Source organism: Centroberyx affinis, unplaced genomic scaffold (genome assembly GCF_046629955.1).
Source record: "Centroberyx affinis isolate AG114_WGS23_722 - 3 ecotype Tasmania unplaced genomic scaffold, CSIRO-AGI_Caff_v1 ptg003862l_1, whole genome shotgun sequence".
In the NCBI taxonomy this organism is placed as follows: Eukaryota; Metazoa; Chordata; class Actinopteri; order Beryciformes; family Berycidae; genus Centroberyx; species Centroberyx affinis.
Window position 1 is genome coordinate 32,842 of NW_027281709.1, and position 22,558 is coordinate 55,399.

At 43.9% G+C, this 22,558-nt stretch overlaps 1 protein-coding gene across 1 annotated transcript in view; it reads left to right on the top strand.

Moving 5' to 3' along the window:
* The window catches only part of LOC139662685 (collagen alpha-1(XIII) chain-like), a gene marked incomplete at its 5' end in the record, with an annotated part of 87,887 nt that overhangs the window by 16,637 nt on the left and 48,692 nt on the right, over positions 1 to 22,558 (top strand). The window contains one exon of the mRNA XM_071541406.1: positions 21,507 to 21,557. Coding sequence (XP_071397507.1) covers positions 21,507 to 21,557 — 51 coding nt within the window. The remainder of the gene's footprint in view (positions 1 to 21,506; positions 21,558 to 22,558) is intronic.

A 22,558-nucleotide genomic window follows, 5' to 3' on the forward strand; every position in this document is an offset into this window, starting at 1 on the left:
GTATTTGCGCTGAAACATTACATATCCGGTATAATTCTTCCACGGCCCGTAAATGAATGGGACTTTTACAGCCAGCGCATGGGGCATTTAAATAGAGAATATGTCGCTCCCCCCTCCCAGCCCCGAAGCGTATTGGCTCCACGGTCTGGGTTCTTCACCCGAGGCATCACGTCCCACGGAGGCTAAAGAAACAAAACCTCTTCCACGTACGAGACGCCCCAGCCCCCTGGCCGCGAACCAGCTCCTGCAAAATAAATGACATATAGGAAATCTGACTGGATGTGTAGGCTTGTGCTCCAAGAAATATCCCACCTCCTGTCCCGCAGCCAAAGCAATATCACCCCTAGAAATTCAAAGTGGCTTTTTTTTAGCAGTATTAGAAAGCATCTTTTCATAAAGATTCGCCCGGCTTCCCATCCCCTTTCACGTTTTGACATTTTCTCATCGCATGACATCAGCCCCGGCGTGAGCCAAAGACATCACAGGCGGCTTTAAGAGCATGACTTCATGTTTAACAGGGGCAACAAAGCTACAAGGGCTCCTTGGGAATGGGTTGACTGTCTTGTATAAGGTGGGTATGTGGAGAGGATGGAGGATGAAGAATGAGGGCCTTTGTCCTGACTCCCTCTGGTTAGCTGTCTACTGTTCAGGACATTGAATCTTTTTCACGAGGCCTCGCTCTCTTCCCAGGACAGGTTGGAAATGAGCGGAGGGGAAGGGGCGTTTGATGAACTGTTAGTTTGTCCAGATCTGATATTTTTGTGGAGCGGCTCGGAACCCAATATCGCCGTTGTTAGCGTTTATTAGTTCCCCTGTGGATGCAGCGACAGCAGAGGAGCATGCAGAGGACCCACATGATTTTCATTTTTTTTTTTCAAGGGAGTCAAACTAACTTGAAGGCTGCGTATCCATTTTTTTATTTTTTTTATTTGGAAACTGAGGGGCTTTATGTGTGAAGGGAGGGGAGGGGGGGGTTATATGCAACAAAGGCATGGAATTTTGAAGAATGATTTTTCCAGATCTCAATAAGGGGTGGAGGAGTTTTCCCTCGCTGTGACAGAAGTGCAAAAGTTCAGTCTAGTTTTTTATCCTTCGACAGATACACACCCCGAAGTAAATCCCCCTCTACTGTTTGCACAACTGCAGCTGAAAAGCCTCGAAGTGTGAAAGTGAAATTTACGCAGCGAGAGAACCCAAAGTTATTGCAAAAGTATTCGTTTCCCCCCTCCGACAATCAGGAAATGTGAATGGTACGACTTGAGAACCACGCGATTTGAGTCTTCTGTCACCGTATCTTGAGGTGAAAACGCTTGACGTCAAAGTGGATTTTCATTTTTGCACAAGCGCCAATAAGATCTCAGTGCATCGTCTTGTTTTTATAAGGCCACACCCACCTCGCCCCACCTGTGCAGTTCATCAGGCAACTCACAGCTGTCCATTCTTGTATTAGTGTGCAATCATGATCTGTATTGACCACTGCCAAATCTGGAGTATCTATGCATATACTGTATAGACCGACATTCTTGAAGGGTCAGACTTGCTGAAGGAATACATTTAAACATTCAGATCCTACAGAAACTCCAAATATTAATAATACTATTTATATATATTAGGGCTGGGCAATATATCAATATTATATCAATATCGTGATATGAGACAAGATATCGTCTTAGATTTTGGATATCGTAATATCGTGATATGGCATAAGTGTTGTCTTTTCCTGGTTTTAAAGGCTGCATTACAGTAAAGTGATGTCATTTTCTGAACTTACCAGACTGTTCTAGCTGTTCTATTATTTGCCTTTACCCACTTAGTCATTATATCCACATTACTGATGATTATTTATCAAAAATCTCATTGTGTAAATATTTTGTGAAAGCACCAATAGTCATCCCTACAATATTGTTGCGATATCGATATTGAGGTATTTGGTCAAAAATATTGTGATATTTGATTTTGTCCATATCGCCCAGCCCTAATATACTAATACTATTAATAATGATATTTGTTTTTACAGGTTAAAAACAGCATATGCTTCACAGCACATTGCCCTTGCATCAAAAATTCACTCATTCAAATTATTTTGACAGTGAAAAATCTCTTCACTTCAGTGAAATAAACAAACAGATGGGTGATCTTGGCACTAGAGGTGGTGCTATACTTTGAATCAGGGCTTTTGGGCTTTCATTTCACAGGGTTAGGGTTAGTCCAAATGAAAGCAGCCTTATTACAGCAGAGTGTATTATCAGTGCACTAAGGCTTCATAGTGCCTGTAGACTAAAGCATGGAGTGTCCCCTACTGGTCCTGCAAAAAACCGTCTAGCAGCAAACTCATTCTCTCAGTTTGTCCATCACAGTTCACCAGCAAAGCCTTGCACATGGGTACTAGCTTTGTAACTGTAAACACAGGAAAAGGAGGGTTCTTCAAGGGTTCTTTGTTAAGGGTAGTGGTTCTATATGAAGACTCAAGAACCGTCTGATTTGTTAGAATACAGAAAGTGGTAAATCACAGTAAAAACCGAGTGTGGTTTGTAAGAATCTTTCAATACTGCTGATTTAGAGGATTTCATGCATTCTAAAAGAGTTCTTTAAAGTCCAATAAAGGTCCTATGTGCTACCAAGACCCTCTTTCTAGCACTATAAAGGGTTCTGCTATGGTACAAGCCCCAAAGAACCATTTTCTGGTACTATGTGGAACCATTTTTGCTAAGATTTCAGAGATTTGAGGGCCTTCCTCAGTTCCTCAGGCTCAGTTTGGCTGTACCATGTAATCACAATGTCAAGGGTTCAAATCCAGCCCAAGACCTTTGTCACATGACATTTGCCTCTCCCATCTTTCCTAAAACTGTCTCATTTTTCAGCATTAGCTTCAATATTGAGTTTTACAGTGCTTTTTTTTCACTCTTTTGGAAAGCAATATTCCTGTCAACTTACAAATATGGAGCACGACATGGCCACTGGGGCATCGCTTTTATCTTACGAGGCTAAAACCGGCTTTGATATGCTTCTGGCAAGGGTCCGTCGTACATGCCGTATCTTCCGCTCCGTCTCCCAGCGCGGTCCGAAATATTTCCTCGAACCTCTCTGTGCCGCTCACCGAACGGAAGCCTGACAGCCGACACATTTGCACCGGCCGCCGCCGTGTGTTTACAAGGGCAATCGGAGAAGCAGGGAATCTGAGAGAGCGGTGGCAGGATAAGGGGGGGGGGGGGGGGGGGTCGTGGTGGGTTTTGGATCTGGGTATTTTCAGTGCTGAAATTCCGTGGGTTATTCCTGGATCCATATCCCGGGACAGGGATAGTCTCAAGATGGCAACCCACCTGCCCAACCACACCAGTGTGCTCTTCGCGACACAAAAGGTCAAGTGAGCTGAAAATAAAGGGGATATGACTAGGGTATGTTTTTAAGTTTGGCGTTATTATAGATGCAGAGCTAAAGGCCATGATGCTGTATTGGTATTGTCATCGTTACCTAGTAGAACATTTGGGCACTGAGGGTAGATGACATACTTTCTTGTATTGTATATTCTGTGCTTTCCTTTTCTTACCACATCAGACGTTTGATTACTTTCAAATACGTGCAAGAAGCAGTCAGTGTCTGTAATGGGAGCAGTAAAGGGGGAGCCGCCCATGAGTTTGCATGTTGGCATGCAACATTAGATCTCCATTTCCGGCCACTTCTAACCAATGCCCTTACATAAGCAGCAACAACAGGTGTTCGCGATACTTGGACACCATTAAGCCCAGCGGAGGAGAAGGCTCGGCATACATGATATCAATGCAGTCAAACAACTTCCTTTTTATGTGTGTGTGTGTTTGTATGTGTGTAAATTGCGTTTCATGTGCTGCCCGCTGCTCGTTGCGTGTAAAGCTTTTGCTTCAGTGGCCCCTTGTCAGGCGCCACCACACGGGCTATATTTGAACCCCCTTCCCCCCCAAGCCTCCCAAAGTGCCTTTGGATCAAGGTGGTCTATAGATGTCCCCCGAGTGGATCCAGCCAACAGGATGTGATGGCAGGCCAGAATGCAGCAGGAATCTTGCTTCCATGCTTGCTTTCCCCATTCTTGCATGCAGGGAAGGTTTAAGCTTACGCTTTAGGGACTGGCTCACAACTGCAAGAATAACTGGAACGTTCCCAATGCTTCGCTCCGCCCACCAGTAACTGAGCTTTCATTGAGTGGACCCCACCTTGTAAGCCTTCTCACAAACTATTGGATTTTGGCTGCTTATAATGTGTAACAGCCTGGCTAGCACTTTCACACATGGCTTAATGCAAATGTAGATGGGCCATGCTGCTATAGTGAGCCATCACTAACTGCTGTTGTTTCTCAACCAGGGCCTCCTGGGTCGAGGGAAAGAGAGGTCGCAATGGGAACCAGGTAGGACTGATGAAACGACAACTGTTAACACTATACAACATGTTGTCCTAGTGTAATAACACAGGTGAAGAAAAAGCTGAGGGATGTGTGTGTGTTTGTGTGATTGGCTAGTCAAGACCACCTTTGTCGAGTCCAAGTCAATTCCAAGACCAGGTCCAGTCAAGTTTGCGTCAAGACCAGGTAGACCATTACATGACCTTACATTTTTTGTAGCGCTGGGGGAAAAATAAGAAATGAAACATCAGCAAAATGACCCATTTTCAACATTTTTAGATAGGCAGGAAAAAGCTGAGTCAGCGTCGGTTAGTAGAAAAGTCTGAGACGTCGAAAAAGTGTTGACTGGCATTGGACCGGCGATGACATCAGTGACATTTTGGACATAGTGAGTAGAATATTTCAGTCTGGGATTCCGTGATGAAGCAAAAGTAAAGAAATATCAGCGAGGGATGCCCTATACCCAGTTCCTCTAAAAGCAACCAAACCTCATCTGTGGGCTCCAGCACGTACTTTTTTGGCTTGACATTTGCTTGCACCCGGGTCTGTGCGACGAAAAAAAAGCCCTTGCCCAGTCAGCACAAGCTGAGAAAAATGCCTCCTCAAATTACTAGAAAAACCACACCACAAAAAAAAAACAGGAAAGGAGAGAATAATGGCCTGGTCCAGAGGGGGGGAGGAAATTTGTCACCCCTGACCGCATCATGCTTTACTCCTGGATGTTATTGCTCATGTCAGACTGGTCCTCTGGGCTGTAGGAGTGACCAGACGTTCTGCACTCCCTCTTGTCAGTCTCTTTTTTAAAGACTTTGTCACTTCGCCTCTTATTCTGTGGCAGCTTTTGGACGATATTAAAGTACAATTTATGACAAACCTCTTGACCTAAGCCAGTTACCCTCATTTTAAGGTATGTGGAGCTCTTACGTCTTTCCCGTCCATTTAGCACCAGAATGATTAAGCGCCTAGCGCCGTTATTCACACTCTTTTTAATTCAAGTCGTCTGCAAACCCCCCCCCCCTCTTCTTTTCCCCCCTTAACTGTCTCATTTCTTTGCTCCGACTGGTTTTCATTTTACGAGCGGACGAAGTGAACGAATTGACCTGACAGCGGGGCTTTCAGGCGGAGGGGATAGGCCGGTCTGAGGAGCAGACAAAATAAACCTGTTTGGAAGATAATGCCGGGGATTCGAGTTGACATTTCGGGGGAAGAGATTTGTCATTAGCGATTTTCCTCACCTCGGCGTGATTGACGTAACGGCGTCTTTAGTGACCCCCGTCTCGATTCGCCGGTAATTGATTTTGTCGGATGACTCGGGGGCTCTCTGATTGCGCTAGCGGAAAGGTCAAGGGAAGCGTATTCGTTTTTGTGGGAGAGGTCTATTTTACGAGGCTGAGTCTGAGTCATGCACTGGGGTCTGGCCGTCTGCCCCCCCCCCCCTCCCCGCCACATGTTTCTGATGAGAGTTTTAAAAGGCTGGCATAACCTGTACAACATAACAGGGTAGCCTTTTGATCAGGTTTCTCTGTCTGGAGCCCCTAATAAACCCAACTACTCAATATGTCATGGGATTTGGACAGTTGGGTCTATTAGAAGAGTAATTGATGATGTTCTTAGAGTTTGATCAATGCTGATATTTTTGGAATGAAGCTGCCGATAGCCAACATTTTGTGCTGATATTCAATATCTTAAAATTTGACTATGGTCATGCGGTATTCAGTATTCATGCAGTATATCAGTAAGTATTCAGTGTTTCCCCCAGTATGTTATTCTTGTCAGGGTGGAAAAGCCTCTGAAACAGCATTTAGACCATGGGACACTAAAACTCTCCGCTGAAACACAGATTAATAAGGATAATAAAACATAAATTAATGGACGCTTATTAGATCAAAATGTTGCATTAGACTCAAATCAGGGCTTCCCATAGACAACCAGTGTAGTATTGATCGATTCTACAATAAATATCAATCAAACTGCATCACATCCATCACATCAGAGGTGGGCGACACTGACTGGACCATATCCGATTTTTAATAAAAGGCCGATATCAGCCCCATACATCGGCAAACTGATATATCAGTCTAATCCTTCGTTCTGGAATCGGACTGAATGCCTGAACGAAAAAAAAAAGCTCTCGCTACTTTGGCCAAGTGTCTCGCATTAATCTTGCCTGGGCGTGGAGGAAATTCCTCAAGGAGCGACGCCGGGTCCTCCTCCGTTCAGACGGCGGCGTGTCATCTGGGGTCTCCCTCGCTCGTCCTCTCCCTCCATCCATCCATCCATCCATCCATCCATCCATCCATCCCAGGATCGACTGGTAGGCAGACTATTTCCAATGCTGCCAAGGTAGTGAAATGTTTCAAAGTCCCAAGGCTCGCCGCGGACGGGCCCACGCGACTACACTACAGAGGTTTTTCAGACGCACCATGACCCACTGCGTTAAGGCGAGGCCCCTGAAATTGATACTTGGGTTTATATGCTTCGATGACCTAACGCGACATGGCTTTGAAAGCGCGGCCTGGCCTGGCGTTGTCCGTGGAATAATCCCTTGTGTTTCTGTTGATTATGGAAATAAGACAGACCGAACACATCAGTGAGTCACGCTCTGGCTGGGGAATTGAATGTTTGGGGTGAAAGAGGTCTTTTCCAAAGTGCGCATTTCCTCTCTGCACTTGTAAAAAAAACTAAAATTCCTCAGCATCTTTCCGGATACTGAACAAATGTACTAAACTGGAGAAAAATGAATCATTAATATGTTTTTATAAAACCGTAAAACTGAATCTCTTTCTCTCTCTCTCTCTCTCTCTCTCTCCCCCTCCCTCTCTCTCTTGCAGGACCTCCAGTAAGTAGACGAGATGCCTTGTGTGACCTGTATGCGGTAAAGTGACTGTCTTTTTTTTTTTTGCATTTTGATGTGAAGATCCAGCATCCAGTCAATTCATGTGTGTTGTGTGCACAGGTATTCATGAGTGGTCGTCAGCATATTTACATTGCATACATGCATTATGGATTTCTGCATATTTGCTATGGTTATAGTCCTCAAATTGTCCACATATGCTCTGACTGTTACAAACAACTTAAGTCTATCAATCATTCACAATTGGAATTAGCATTTTAAGTGCCTGAACTAATGCTAATATGCATTCATTGCATGGGAAACAGTGATTCTCATCTATATGCCATCCACAGTCTGCAGGTTTGGGTTGAGAACCACTGTTCTAAAAGGCCCGGCCAGTAGGAATTTGACATTTGTATAGCCGTGTGAATTTCAGAAGCACCTCTGCCAAAATGTCCCTCCCTGGAAAATATGAAGGATAGTTCGTACGGAGGAGGAGGTTTGTAAGGTAAATGATGTCAGACAGCGAGGCGGATTTTCCACTCTCATACACACTCCCATCTCCACTGGACTTGAGCACTGTAAACTCCAAGGCACGCTCCAATTCCACATCTCCCCTGCGTCCTATATCGCCTTAGGATCCTAATGTTGCATCTCAGGGCGAAGCGGTGAGCGCGGGGGTCTTAGGCTACGTTCACACCGCAGCTGAAAGTGTCTCAACTCTGATTTTTCTCTCACATGTGACACAAGTTTGATGTTTTCTAATCAGTGAATTCTGATCTGGACCACATGGATTCGTGGTAGCAAATCAGATCCCGAGGCATGTGACTCAAATAAGAATTTGTAGGCATTTCCATGACAAGGAAATTTTGCATTATTTACCTGAGACAGTTGTCATCATTTTGGCACCACCACACCTTGGCTGACTCATCATTAGCATGGGGACAACAAGAAATATCAATGGAAATAAAGCCCAATAGCCAACTTGGGGAGACACTTAAATTCAGTCAAACCTCACATAACCGAAATGTGTTCGAACCATGCAGGAGAAGCATAGGGATAAAACAGATGTGATGTCTCCTCGGCATCACTGTCAGTTCATATCGGTATCAGATAGGGGTTACATCCTAGAATAGATATGAGCAGTCATCCAAAAAAAAAAAAAGTCAGATACTTCAGCATTGAGCATGAAGGCCTGCAGTGTGAACGTAGCCTTGGAGAGGGCAAGAGGTATGGAGCACCTTGGGCAGGGTGTGCAAATTGGGTACAGATGTTACACCCGGGTCCTGATGCTGAGGCAGGGTTGAAGGTTGTGGCCTCGCTCGGGGCAAGAGACACAGACAGGATAACCCAGGCTGGGTTTGTCCAGAAGAAGGCTGTTTCGGGTATTTCATGGAAAGTGATGGGGATGAATTACAGCTAAGTTGACAGCGTGATAAGACCGCAGGCCATAACGGAATCACACAGCGCTGTTCCTCTCGCTTATTATACAGTCACTCCTCGGAGCGCTTGCTCACTGCTGTTAAGGAAATACTTTTGGAACTCTTTTGGCATTCAAAGAGAGTCTCTAGTCTAGCCAGTTATACTGCCATGCCCCATCATAGGAGATTTCTGAGAAGTTGGTGTTAAGAGAATGTTGAGGTCAGTTTTACAGGGAGCAGGAAAGTAGCATGAGTAGTATTTTAACTTAACGAATTCAACTTTTATTTTCTCTGATATGCAGAATTAAGAGTCCACAAGGAGCAATATGGAACCTCACTCCTTTGATAAATCTGTCGTGGTACAACGGCTCTTATTTTGCCCTTTGACAACAAGAGTGAGGAGATGTGGAAAGGCAATTTGTATTAATTATGTCAGACCTTTATTTACATAAAAAAAAGTTAAGCTAACACAATTACCCGTGTGACTGCAACTGTAAAACGACATGAAATTGGTGCTTTCCTGTTCTCTTGAAAACATAACAGACCATCACTGCTCACAGGTCACATCACAGGCCCTCTTGGCCCGTGCTTCGGCCATGTGCATGTGACACACTTTAAAATAATCAGGGGTGATGGGAAACGCCCTCTGACTAATGAAATTGAGCAGGACCGGCAACAGGGGACCCTCGAAAACCAACACATGTAACCACAATTTACCACTTAGACAGGTATTGCGAGTGCATATTCAGCTCCAAAAAGGGAGGTGTGCATATTCACTGAAGATTCATTGCTAATGGTTTTTCATGTTCAGGTTCGGTCACCTCCATACATTGCCTAGTTGTTGCCCTCCAAAGTCAGCCGCTGGGTAAAATAACACCAATCAGAGTAGAGCTACAGTAGGTCATACCTTTCTCCCATACATCCCAACTCACTCTTTATTAAGGGGGGGGCCCAGGAGGCTATAGATCCCACGCATGATGGCCAAATACACCCCCTTCCCCCTTTCTCATTCATTCAACGGCACTTTGCCAAATGGGAGCCACATGTTGGAGGGTTACTGTGTAATTCCAATAAAGGGTTTCTTCCGGCGGTAGGTAACCCCTGCCCCCTGCAGACGGCCCCTGGAGACCCCTGTAGCTAACGGGCAGGCACCCATGTGCAGTATGTTCACACTCAGCACCTGGCCATGCACCTTCATGCTCTGCCCTCTGACTGCCAAGGTGCTTTAGAAGAAATACTACTCATCTGGCTAGCCAAACAGTAGCCACTGAACTCACTTACCCAGAAGCCTGAGGGTCTGAGCGCAAGTAAATCACAGTCTGAAATTAAGACCTGACAAACAATAAAGGCCAAATGCCGGTGAAATTTGTCTGTGGTGGATAAATCAGTAAGGGTCACCCACCAGTAAGGGTCTTCGTCTGTTTTCTAACTTTGTCTGCCGACTGCGTACACCCTGTTATTAAATCTGTTCTTGTCGCTTTACTGGATGTTTCATAAAGTACACAAAATAGTTTTGAAAAGAATTATTTGGCCGGTAAAAATTATTCTGGCAGCTACATTTTGTTAGCTTACTAGCCATTGGCATGTGAACCAAAAATGTGATTTTTGGATACTGGATGAGCAGTTTAAAAATGTTTTGAGCTCACTTTTGGTTATAGCTTTAAGTCTACACTTTGTACTGTAGATGCTTGCATTATTGCACAGCTACTAGCTTACAAAGACAATATTCAATATTCATTTAGTCTTTGTTGTAAATGATGGATTCTCTGCAAGGTTTTGTGGATCAAAGCACCATGAGAGATGAGTAGTGTGATAATGCCTCTTCCCTCCAGGACTATTGATATAAGAATAATGACTTCCCCTCTCTTGCTGTCGGCCAGCAGTCACCCACGCACACACTGGGAAGTACTAGCAGCACTCTCAGCACTCTTCGGGGAGGAATAGTGATGACATGCCAGCATTCAAGAGCAGGAACTCCTCCAAACGGTTATCATACTCCTCAGTGAACCGTCAATGCCTTGCTAGCTTTTTGGAAAAAGTCAAGAGTTCCTGTTTTGACTTAGAAGCAATTAGCGCTACACAAGAGCCATTGATTTGTGTTCCGCTAGCCCGGTGAAAACAAAACACACTCGACTTTTGACAATGTGGTCCTCCTTTTCGCTCCTTGAACATGGCCGTAAATTGAAAGCCAGTGGATTCTACCTCCTTTGTTTTTGGTGGAAGTCGCTGTGCTGAGATGTTGCGTCCGCCTTAGGAAGGTTCATTCAAATAGGGCGAGGGTTGAGAGTTCAGTCAAACTTATAACCAAACAAATGCAAACTGTAGCATGCCAATACCCACCTTTGCATGTGTCTGTTACTGAAATGGTGAAATGACAAAACGGTATGTTCTTTTAATGTCGAGAAAAGTCTTGTGTTCATTTGAAATGTACCTCACTGTAATGACAGCTGTTTCCGAGTCACATTTGAGCTGAACTGAAAGAGGCATGTTCAGTTATCAGCTGAAGGAACCGATTGAACTGTTGTCCCTCATGTCTTTTTTCTTTAGTTGTGGAATGCTGTTTTCTTTAGCGCCTGCCCATTTTCACTGAACCCCAAAGGCCAAAATAAAATGTAGGCTACACATGTAAAATAATTGTAAACTACACTGTTAGGCAGGAAAAATGACCTTGCAGCAATGGTTATCAAATCTCTTCTGAGCGTTTTATTCTGGCCTGGTTCAGTGTCGGGTATCTTTGGTGATGTGGACTCTCTCTGTAATGTTGTAAGTTTACTCTTTCTTTTTTGTACCAATCTTTTCTCACCCCTTTTTCAGGGTCCTCCTGGACGAGCAGGCTTTCCGGTAACTGTCTTTTAACTTGTGTCTTGTCTGTTTCTCTGTCTTTTTTTTTTTGCATGCGTGGATTGTGAACGCTTCCGTGTAGATCTCTCTCTGCTCACTCTCTCTACTGAGAAGTTGTTGTTTTTGAGCGCATTTATGCATTCGAAAGACCAGGGATATCATGAAATTAATAATACAACCCAGCTAACAGTTTTGCTGTTAGCTGGGTTGTATAGCTAACGCTGAATACCAGTGTACATGTAGCACCAAAATTAAAGTTGACAATGACAATGTCAGTAGTTGCAACAACCCAGTTAACAGCAAAATACAACCAAGCTAACAGCAAAACTGTTAGCTGGGTTGTATTTTACTGTTAGCTGGGTTGGTAGCTAACGTTGAATACCCGTGTAAATATAGCACCAAAATGAAAGTTGACAATGACAATGTCAGTAGTTGCAACAACCCAGCTAACAGTAAAACTGTTATCTGGGTTGTATTTTACTGTTAGGTTGTTAGCTAACGTTGAATACCCGTGTAAACGTAGCACCAAAATGAAAGTTGACAATAACAATGTCAGTAGTCGCCCATAGCTGCTACCTGCATCATTTGGTGAAATCAGGATCTAAACATCTTTCTGATATCACTTCAAGACAGTTTCCAACAGTTTAATATGAAATTTTACGACGCCAGAACATCACATTGTGAAAATTCTGTCCTTGTTTGGGTTGACGTTGAACTTGGCCACCTCCTGCGGCGCCGCCGTCCGCCAAACGCTTGCTGGGATGTTACGGAATTCCAATGAAATCCGATCACACTTGGAATTCAGATCAGTTATTCTGTTCTTTGAATATGAAATATGATAGCTTCTCAGTTCAGAAATCTCAGAGACATCGATGCAACAGAGGGACTGAGTGCATACAGAGCTTTCACACAGCATTCATAACACCATTTGCTGCCTATTGGACACTGTAATGGACGCTGGATTGTGGTAAAAAAAAAATCCTGTCCCTATTTTTGCTGATTATAATGCTAATATCTTTGAACAAATCACTCTGCTGCTGTATTTGCTATCAACTCAGCCCCTCTTTCCTCTCTTCAGTCTAACACTGTTCTCTTCGCTTTCTTATCCAGCGATCTCTAACACGTCTAACACGTCAAAACCCACATGGTCTCCATCATGGCAACAGGTGGCCACCTAATATCTGACCTTTGACCTGGGTTGCCAGTTACAACCAGCGAACCCCCCCCGTTTGGTTCTGTCAAGCTCACTTGTGAAACAGGCTCATAAAACTTTTTTTTTTTTTTTTACCTTTTTTTGTTTTTTCCTCTGTCGCAGATTCGCTGACAGTTTGTGTCAAAGTAAGGATGCGATTCCTTCCAGAGTTTGTGATTGATTATACCTGTCAACTCGCGGGAAATTAAATCATGAGCGCTCCTCGACTCAATGAGGGCGGAAGGATGTGGTTTTTGGAACGAGGACCCGTCTGAATTTAAAATCAGTATGCAGTGTTTCCATAGAATGCGGTTCTTTTAGAATGTGATATTATAGGTCTTTGTGAACAAAGGAGCAAAACCCCACTTCTAATGATGGATGGATTGTAAACACATTGTTCCCTCCTCATCTTACACACGCACACACACACACACACACACACACACACACACACACACACACACACACACAGTATCTTCACCATATAATTCTCCACATGCAGGTGGAGCAAGCTCCCCACACTGTGCAGTATTCATGTAATTCACACTAACCCCTTGGCTATTGACTTACAGCCTACAAAATAGTAACCATCCCCTGTTACCATAAAAGCCATTTATGTATCTACTATAAAATTATTAAAGCTACCATAAGCCCTCCAGATATCTTCCTTTCGCTACGCTGCCCCATAAACATGCTGCAGCGAATGTGGTCTGATTGTGTGTCTGTTGCAGCAGTAGTACTTTTACTGGTGGTGAGTAGGGGCTGGTGTGACTGCGGTCAGTCGTGTGTGTGTGTGTGTGTGTGAGTGTGTGTGTTGGGCCTGAGCCTAGGGTCCAGCTGAGTCTCATTAAGCCTGTAAATACGCCTGAGACGCCTTAACGTTGCACTGTTAAGGACCTGCATAAATCCTTTTGACTGGAGTGTAGGTGTGTGGGTTGGTGTTTGTCAGCTGAAGGCCCAGTGTGTGTGTGTGTGTGTGTGTGTGTGTGTGTGTGTTCCAACGGGCGGTCAGCTGTCTGCTCAGACACCGGTGAATTTGAGACTACCGAAGCCCCAATAACTCTGAAAACCAGACCGGAGAGTGACAGGCGCTACCGAGGGGAAAGGGGGACAAGAGTGTGTGTGTGTGTGTGTGTGTGTGTAAAACAGCCTACCTGACTCTTATCTTTTTAGTGACTTTGACATCGGAGGCATTTTCACCACACATTGAGGAATAGTGTAGGAGTGATCAGCTTTCTTGGAATGCGGTGCAGCACAAAAAAAAAAGACTTGGCCGAGTGCAGGGTGAGGCTTCGCAGAACAGTCCATTCATCTCACGGCTGGGAAAGCCTACTTTAGAGAAGGGTGTATTTTGCGGTTGCAGCAAATAATCACTTCGGCTCTTTTAGGCACTTCATGAAGCCCCCGACTCCGGACGAAAATCTTTCGGCGTTGCCAGATTCTTCCAAGGCCTTGGTTGAAATCAGGACCTTGGACAGGGCTTTAACCAGCCTGTTACTGGAAACGGAAGGCTTCTCAAAATGCCCCCCATACTGATAGTGGAGATACCAGCAGATATACCACAGGAGGAAAAACCTCCGGGTCAGAACAAGTACAGATTGCGTCCAGTCCCATGATAGAAACAGAGAGGAAGGATGCTGATGATTAAAATGGGAAAGGCAGACACCATATAAGGGGATTCCCAGTTAACACCAATGTTAAAATTCACATTTTCTTCCTGTCATAACATCTCCTGTATCCGGACCATAACTACAACATCTTTGTCTTGTCCTTCGCTTGTCTTAAGCCACCAAACTGCTCCTCCCTTCCACTCTGTTTCTTTTGGTGGCAATAATGTATAGTCCTTTTTGATTTCGTCAGAGGATTGAGGGAAAAATTTGTGTGAAAAATTTTCAGGCAAGGTGTAAAGATTCATACTTAAAGGTTGATGAAACAAGCAGAAAATGCCTGTCTCCACTGATAAAAGACAGTTTAGGACTATCACGATAATACTACTACTACTTACAATAAAGAACAGACATGATTTGGAGAAAATCATTTTCTCGAGTGGTATAAATAGTGATGAAGGCTGGGAACACACTATGTGACTTTTAGGCCGCACAATTTGGGATCTTGAACTGATTTGCAAGGTTGGACCAAGTTGGAGCTAGTTCTTGGTACAAATGAACTTGTAGGGCCCTATTTTCAGTTTATGGGAGGTGCAGAGTTGCAAGCCACAAATTTATGGCATCCCAAATATGCATCCAAGGCAGAAGATGTCCCTTTAAGTTGAATTTACGTTTCTGGAGACACTGAAATCCTTGTCACCATGTTTTCCGTGCGTAATGATGCACAGCAAGTTTTGTGTTGGAAGACGATTCACACGATAAACACAAGTAACTTTGTAGTAAAATAAAATATGAGTCAGTGAGAGTTGAGCAACGGGAAAGGAAAGAAATGCAGCAGCAAGTTGTTCCACCTCCATCTTTGGTTTGGTTGTTTGCTGTGTTTGGTTGCGCAAGAGTTTGTGTTTTTGTGAGATCTGGTGGTTACATGACTTTAGAACTTAAGAACTTAGATAGTTTTGCTCAGATCCAACTGGTCATCAAGTGTTTGTTCCCTAAATCCGACTAGTCATCAAGTGTTTGTTCCCTAAATCCGACTAGTCATCAAGTATTCCCCAAATCCAACTAGTCATCAAGTGTTTGTTCCCTAAATCCGACTAGTCATCAAGTGTTTGTTCCCTAAATCCGACTAGTCATCAAGTATTCCCCAAATCCAACTAGTCATCAAGTGTTTGTTCCCTAAATCCGACTAGTCATCAAGTGTGTGTTCCCTAAATCCATTTGGTCATCAAGTGCGTGTTCCCTAAATCCAACTGGTCATCAAGTGTTTGTTCCCTAAATCCAACTAGTCATCAAGTGTGTGTTCCCTAAATCCAACTTGTCAAGTGTGTGTTCCCCGATGCCCCCAAATGTCTTTTCACAGTCCGTTCAGTCATGCAGTGTGTGTCCTTCCTCACAGATGTAAGTTCCCAAGCGTAGGCGAACATCGCCATGACTTACAGAGCTGGCCCTGACCTACAGCTACCACTGGCCCAATCCGTCTAAACACCCGACTCCCTACTGCTCCCCTTATTTTCGTGACTCACCGCAAGAGTGAGTCTTCAAACAGCTGTCATCACCAAAGCACACCCAGATCCACAGCCAGTGGCAGGCTTTCTATTGAAGCGGAGAGGGGGGGGTGACTTGAGCGCATTAAAGGGCTTTAGGAATGGACACTTTCGTGTAATAAGCCATTTCGACATTACATCAGTTTATGGTTATTTGGAATAGTGTGGAAGGAGATGATGTATGCAGGAGGAGAAAGCAGGTCAGTCTGGAGTGCTATGTGGAGTTTTATATCATAGCCTGCTTCGAACTGACCTGACTTGAAGAGAAATATATTTGTACATTTGATGTGGAGATACCATGAGGTGAGGTCAGTTTGTAAACTCTTATTATTATCATAACCAACAGTCTTGGGTTGGGCATGATTGCATCAAAGTAGCTTCGTCTATCATTGTGGAATGTTTGGCTGTATAGTCTCACATCAGAATTAGGCATGGCATGGTGAGCTGACTTAGCCCTACGATAGTTACGATATTCCTTAAACGGATACCATGACATTGGAATTTTTCTCTTTTGCAATGGCAGTTAACCAAACACTGTATAAACAGTGTCACTGTCAGCAGTGCTTTCTCAAAGCAATGGACAGCAGCACCTATCAGTTTCAATGATACATTCTAACAATGCTAACAAGCCCAATAGAGCTAAAGGACAGATGTAGAAACTTGTATCCAAATAATGTGACTATAGAATAAGCACCTGCAGTACCTGTAAAATGACAGGTAAAAAAGCAAAATGTCAAGGTATCCCTTTAAGAGTTTATCATTTGGAGTCTAACCTTATTGCTGACCCCTGTCCTTTTGACTTTGCGTTGGTTAATAGGGTGACAAAGGAAGTATGGGAATTCCTGGAAGAATGGTGAGTGACTTGGGTTTGTGCGTTGAGCGCACCATAGTAGTGTGTAGATCCCATTAGCCATTGGCCAAAACCAAAAGGATTAGTAGCATGTCAATTCTAAGGAAAGTGATGACTTCAGGCAAAGGGCACCAAAGGACAGGCTCAAATGAATGGGAGATATTCATTACAATCTCAGCTATGCAGTACATGCAGTTATGTGTAAATTCAACATTCTGCCATGCCCAATTCCTCCCTCATTCTATATTATCTCTGTAATTTCATTTATTTGAATGTTTGCAGGCCAAATGTCTCAAAGCTCCGATTGATTAGAGAAAACATAATAATTCCATTATCAGTCTCTTTCATTTTTTAATCCTAAATACATATCCCTGTCGTATCATCATCCATACTTTTTTTTGACAGTCTTGAGGGAAATATTACAATTTATGACTCATTTTGCCATGTGTTAACATAACACATAGCAAAATGAGTCATACATTTTTATACTTCCCCCAAGACATAATTCTTAGGCTATACAGAGATGAGAAAGTTATTTTGTACTAACAAACCAAGGCTTTCCCATGTTATCCAACCAGATTTTTTGTTGCCTCATTCAGTTAGATTTGAGCCTTTTTTGGATATGGCCATATTTGAAAGCAATTTTAGCCCTGCAACATATGGATAAAATATTAACACTGCTCCTCTCAGTTCAGATGACTAGTTGAAGATTTTCACTCATATGACACTCTGATCTCCATACCGCTCTGGCTTTCACAGCCTTCTCACCCAAACTGTAGGCTTTTCACAGGGAGAGACCAATGCAGAGTACTCAATATTTCAAACTAGGGTGTGACTGATATGGGTGAAAGCCAAAACCAACAGCGATATTTTTGGATCAAGGCCGTCAATAGCCGATACTTGTGCGGCCAATAAAATTGTCGCATTAGAATCAATTCAGGTTAAGGTCTTCCCATAGACAACCAGTGTAGGGTAGTATTGATCAGTTCTACAGTTCTACAAAAAATATGTAATCAAACAAACTGCATCAGATTTTTAATAAAAGGCCAACATGGGCAAACCGATATATTGGTCTAAACCTATTTCAAACAGCATAGAGCTTTTTTCCTCAAGCACCACAAAGGAAGTTGATTTTTTAATGGTTTATCCCTCACTCCAGAATTTGTTGCCTCTTCCAAGGTCTTAGAGGTGTTAGAGAAGTCTATCTTGACACTACATTTAGCTCCCCTTAGCTTACACATAGTTTCCCTTTGCTTCTCTTAGCTAACATGTAACTCCCCTTAGCTTTCACGTAGCTCCCCTTAGCAATACGTAGCTTCCATTAGCTTACACGTAGCTCCCCTTAGCGTACACGTAGCTTCCCTTAGCGTACACGTAGCTTCCCTTAGCTTACACGTAGCTTCCCTTAGCTTACACGTAGCTTCCCTTTACACATAACGTTAGCTCCCCTTAGCTTACACGTAACTCCCCTTAGCTTTCACATAGCTCCCCTTAGTTTACGCGTAGCTTCCCTTAGCTTACATGTAACTCCCCTTAGCTTTCATGTAGCTCCCCTTAGTTTACACGTAGCTTCCCTTAGCTTACACGTAGCTTCCCTTAGCTTGCACATAGCTTCCTATAGCTTACACGTAGCTTCCCTTAGCTTGCACGTAGCTTCCTATAGTTTACACGTAGCTTCCCTTAGCTTACACGTAGCTTCCTTTAGTTTACACGTAGCTTCCCTTTACACATAGCTCTCCTTAGTTTACACATAGCTTCCCTTTACACATAGCTCCCCTTAGTTTACATGCAACTTCCCTTTACACGTAGCTCCCCTTAGCTTAGTTCCTCTTAGCTCCTTCACCACCAGCTCCTCCCCATTGACCAGTGCTGAGGATGCTGCATGCCTCGAGCCCTCTCCATGTCTCTAACACCGGTTCCTCTCTCTCTCTTGTCTCTCTCCTCCCTTCACACCTCTTTGCATGCGACTGTGTCTGCTGTGACTGATCCCAGGGCTTAAAAGGACACGCAGGGGAGAAGGTAAGTTTAGGAGCATCTGGCATTAGGAGGAACCTATTGATGTTTTCTAAAATATAGCAAGGAAGGCAGGGTCAATATCCTATATCTTCCTGGTTTGGGGCATTTTCGTTGCTTTGGTCAGTCTATGGTCAACCCAGTATGGTTGCATCGGCCAGAGTAGGATGAGTAGGTCAAAGTGCACTGAAATATAAATAGGGTGTCACTTGAGACACTGCAAAGAGCTGACTTAGTGGGTGGCTGTGTTTGTGGTTAGAAGTGCAGACCTGTGCACTGTATAGTGTATACAGGTAGTATTTGATTTATATCAGGGACCTGGGTCTGTATTTTTAAAAGGGCGCGAGGGTCACATTCTGCAAACGGTTTCCCACCCTGGTTGGATTACCTGAGCTTCTTACACTATGAAACACAATAGTAAAGATTTGTCACATAAGAGTCTGAAAGTTCTAATTTAAGACTCCCCGAAGAAAGTGCGCAGACATTTATGGAGACCACAGCAGAGTACATGAGAAGATTCTTGAAGAGACCATAGCATGAGTGGAATGATATATAATGACGAATACATTTTGTTGCTGGTTCATTGCGCAACAGTTCCATCTTAGTTCCATCTCACACCGCGTTCACATCATGCCGGATTTACCATAAATATGAGCTGCCAACTGGGAAAAACCATTAGCCTCCTAGTGGTAATTCCAAGTAGGACGTGCATTTTTTTATGGGCTTCGACATCTCCCACTTGGCGTCAATTGCAGAAGTGTGTCAACACAGACGGCAAACAGCAATCCGATTTGTTTTATTGCTTTATTGCTTATGATTGATTTTAAATTATGGTTGATTTCAGATGTTCAGATGATTCCACTGAGTTAGACACATGAATGCTACCAAGTTGTACCAACAAGATGTCATCCCAGCAGAACCCCTCAGTGTGTTCCCTTGTACTCCAAAGACATTGTGGAGACACCGCGTCCTAACATGGTGTAAAGAATTGAGACTGTTGGATTTTGCGACCGCTTCAATCCTGACTCACCACATTTGCAAAAGCAGTCATTTCATCCCATTCTATTGTTTGTGTCAAAGCCAGAAACAGCAGAGTTGCTTTCATCGAACACAGCGTGATTTGTGATGTGCGGGGCCAAATGTGCGACGAAAGGGGAAACATCACATTCCTCACTGTCATACCGCAATAACAAATGAGCTTGCTAGCCAAGCATCTTTAATATGGGCGGTCAGTCAGCCAAAACAAAAGCACTTTTAGTCTCTTGATCTATGGGTTGACTTGTGAGAAAACAGAAATAGTAATGTGACCACCAAGATGGTTAAGTGGAGAACCAGACAATGCAGTGGCGGCTTTTTGGAGTGCACAACAGATTTGCCTCCAAAATAATCCAATGGCTTCCTTTCTATGTCTAGGCACCGATTGTTTTAAGGGAGCATACTGTATTATCGTGATCAGAATTTCTCCCACTGGTCAGTCTCTTACAGTAGCTGCCAGGAGTGAGAAGATGAAGAAATACAGGAGTTAAACAGAGCAGACTTGGCTGTAGATCATCTCTTAAAAGGAAGCATCATCCCCAGGATAAGGACAGAGAGCCAGGCACAAAGGGAATAAGTGAAGATGAGCTTTTCCAGAGCGTTGCTCTCTTAAAACAAATGGGTTCTGTGGGTTTTGTGGGAGGGTGTTTGGGGCAAGTGACTGGCGAACAGAACCAGGCTTAGTGAAAAAACAGAAAGACATGATGGATCGGTTACGCAAAAAAGCGCACAGGAACCACAGCAGATGGCCACTCTGCTCTTTATAGGCTAGAGAAGATTTCATTTTGGAGGAAATTAAATCTGCTCGGCTTTGTCGGCTTGCTATTTCACAGCACTTGGTTTTATGTGAGTGTATTTGTTTTGGGTGGGTCCTGGTTTTAGTCGTGATTCTGATTCTGCCTCGTTGCCTTCACCCCTTACAGCCAAAGTAATCTAATCTCCGTACAAGGTATCTGTAAATCTTCACTTGTCTCGTCTGCTACACCTCTAGATGGCCAAGAGAGTAACAGTAAACTGCTTTTAGCTGACATAGACCACTCTTTTTCATCATTACCTTTGCCTTTTGGCCCCTGTGTGATATATCCACCATCAATCCATCGAACCGAGCATGTGAAAACAAATACTTCCCCTCCCAAAGTAGGCATGTGTTCAGAAACATTTAGAATCACCTTTGTCTTTGATGGATAGCTGGGACCATCAAATGTGTCCTTGTGATAGGGTTTCCTTCAGGGGCAAGAGAAGCTAATTAGGGAAAGTGCTGGAAACCCGAGTTGGGGCCAGTCTGGCCTCACTGGTTTGTGGGATTGTGCTGGGAGGGTCCGTGGGGCTACACGGACCATGGCTGTCACGGTGCAAATCACCCATTTTGTGCCAAAGCCGGAGCCCAGAGGCTCTCCACTGTTTGCACAGCAGTACCGCTGACCTTTTGAGTCACATTGTCGAATTATAAAGTATGGTCCTGAAATCAGATCCCTTTTGACTTTGGGCTGAAAGTGATAGTAAATTTGAACACTTACACTCCTATGCATGTTCACCCCGGTACCATGATTGGCTGAAAGGAAGTGTTTATGTGTTGGAACTAGAAACACTGTATGTCTAACAGATGTTAATGGATGTATTTCCCCCCCCATCGCTCCTCCACCCCCTCACCATTTACACTTGGAAGAATGCATCAAAGCCCTCAGTGTGCTGAATTTCTATAATAAAGTCCGTAGAGGTGGCTAGGAATGCAAACGGTATCCCCACTTGTTCTTATCTCTTTGGTATGTCTTCTCACTGTCTTTGTATCTGTCCATAGGGAGCACCGGGGGAGCCAGGTCTGTCTATCATTGGACCAAGAGGACCTCCTGTAAGTGTCTTCACCTCTCCCTACACCTAATAAACCCTCTGTCTTATCTTTAACCACCGGCCCAGCTGGATTTGCAAGCCAAGGCTTTTTTTTATTAGCTACCATTTCAGTACACTTCTGCTTAACCCATCAGGATCTTAGACACTAACGGCATGACTTTACAGTTCTGTTGATTAAACTGGACAATTTGAGAGATCTGGAGAGATTTGTTTTTCCAGGCTCGTGGGGTATTGGGCTCACAATGGCATTGCGTTTGCCAAACTTTCCTTATCCAAGATTCTGTGTGAATCCGCCGCAACGCAAATGATAGAATAATGCCGCGTAATTACAGATCGTGTGGAAATATCGGGATTGTTCAAAAGGCTGGAGCTGTGATTTGGCCATAAATTGGATCATTAGGCATGCCTGTTTCATCAGGAGGCGAAATGAAAAACTCCATCCCAATCCAACCTGGGGCGATGTAAGTTATCCAGACACCAGGCCCTTGTTTTAAAATCCTTCAGAAAAATCTTCAATCTCTCTTTGGTGCATACTACGTCTTTTTACTCTCCTTTTCAAATACCAGAAAGACAGCGTGGCCACATGAGTTCCAATCTTTTTGAAGACACATCTTTCCTCGTCATACTTTTGTTCCAGTCCAGATCCCAGAACAGCGTGATGGTATAGCCAGCAGTCTCGCCACTTAAGAGGAGCAGACATCTGTTTTTCAAATTGATGATTATTACAATATATACCTGTGTGTGTGCCCACTCTTCCTGGAAGGTAATAGGCATTTCTAATGAATAGCAGGCCGCGGAGGACGTTGCGCGCAGTAGGAGCCAGGCCCCGAACATAGAGGGCCAGTCAGTCAGAAGCACTTACAAGATAGTTTACCACAGCAGGTGAGATCGACATGAGAGACTCCGGTCTTGACCTTAAGACGGAACGAGGGAGTTAATTTAACAGAGAGGTGAGGAGAAAGAGGGAGGAAATGACAGCTCAGGCTCGCCAAGCGCCTCGGC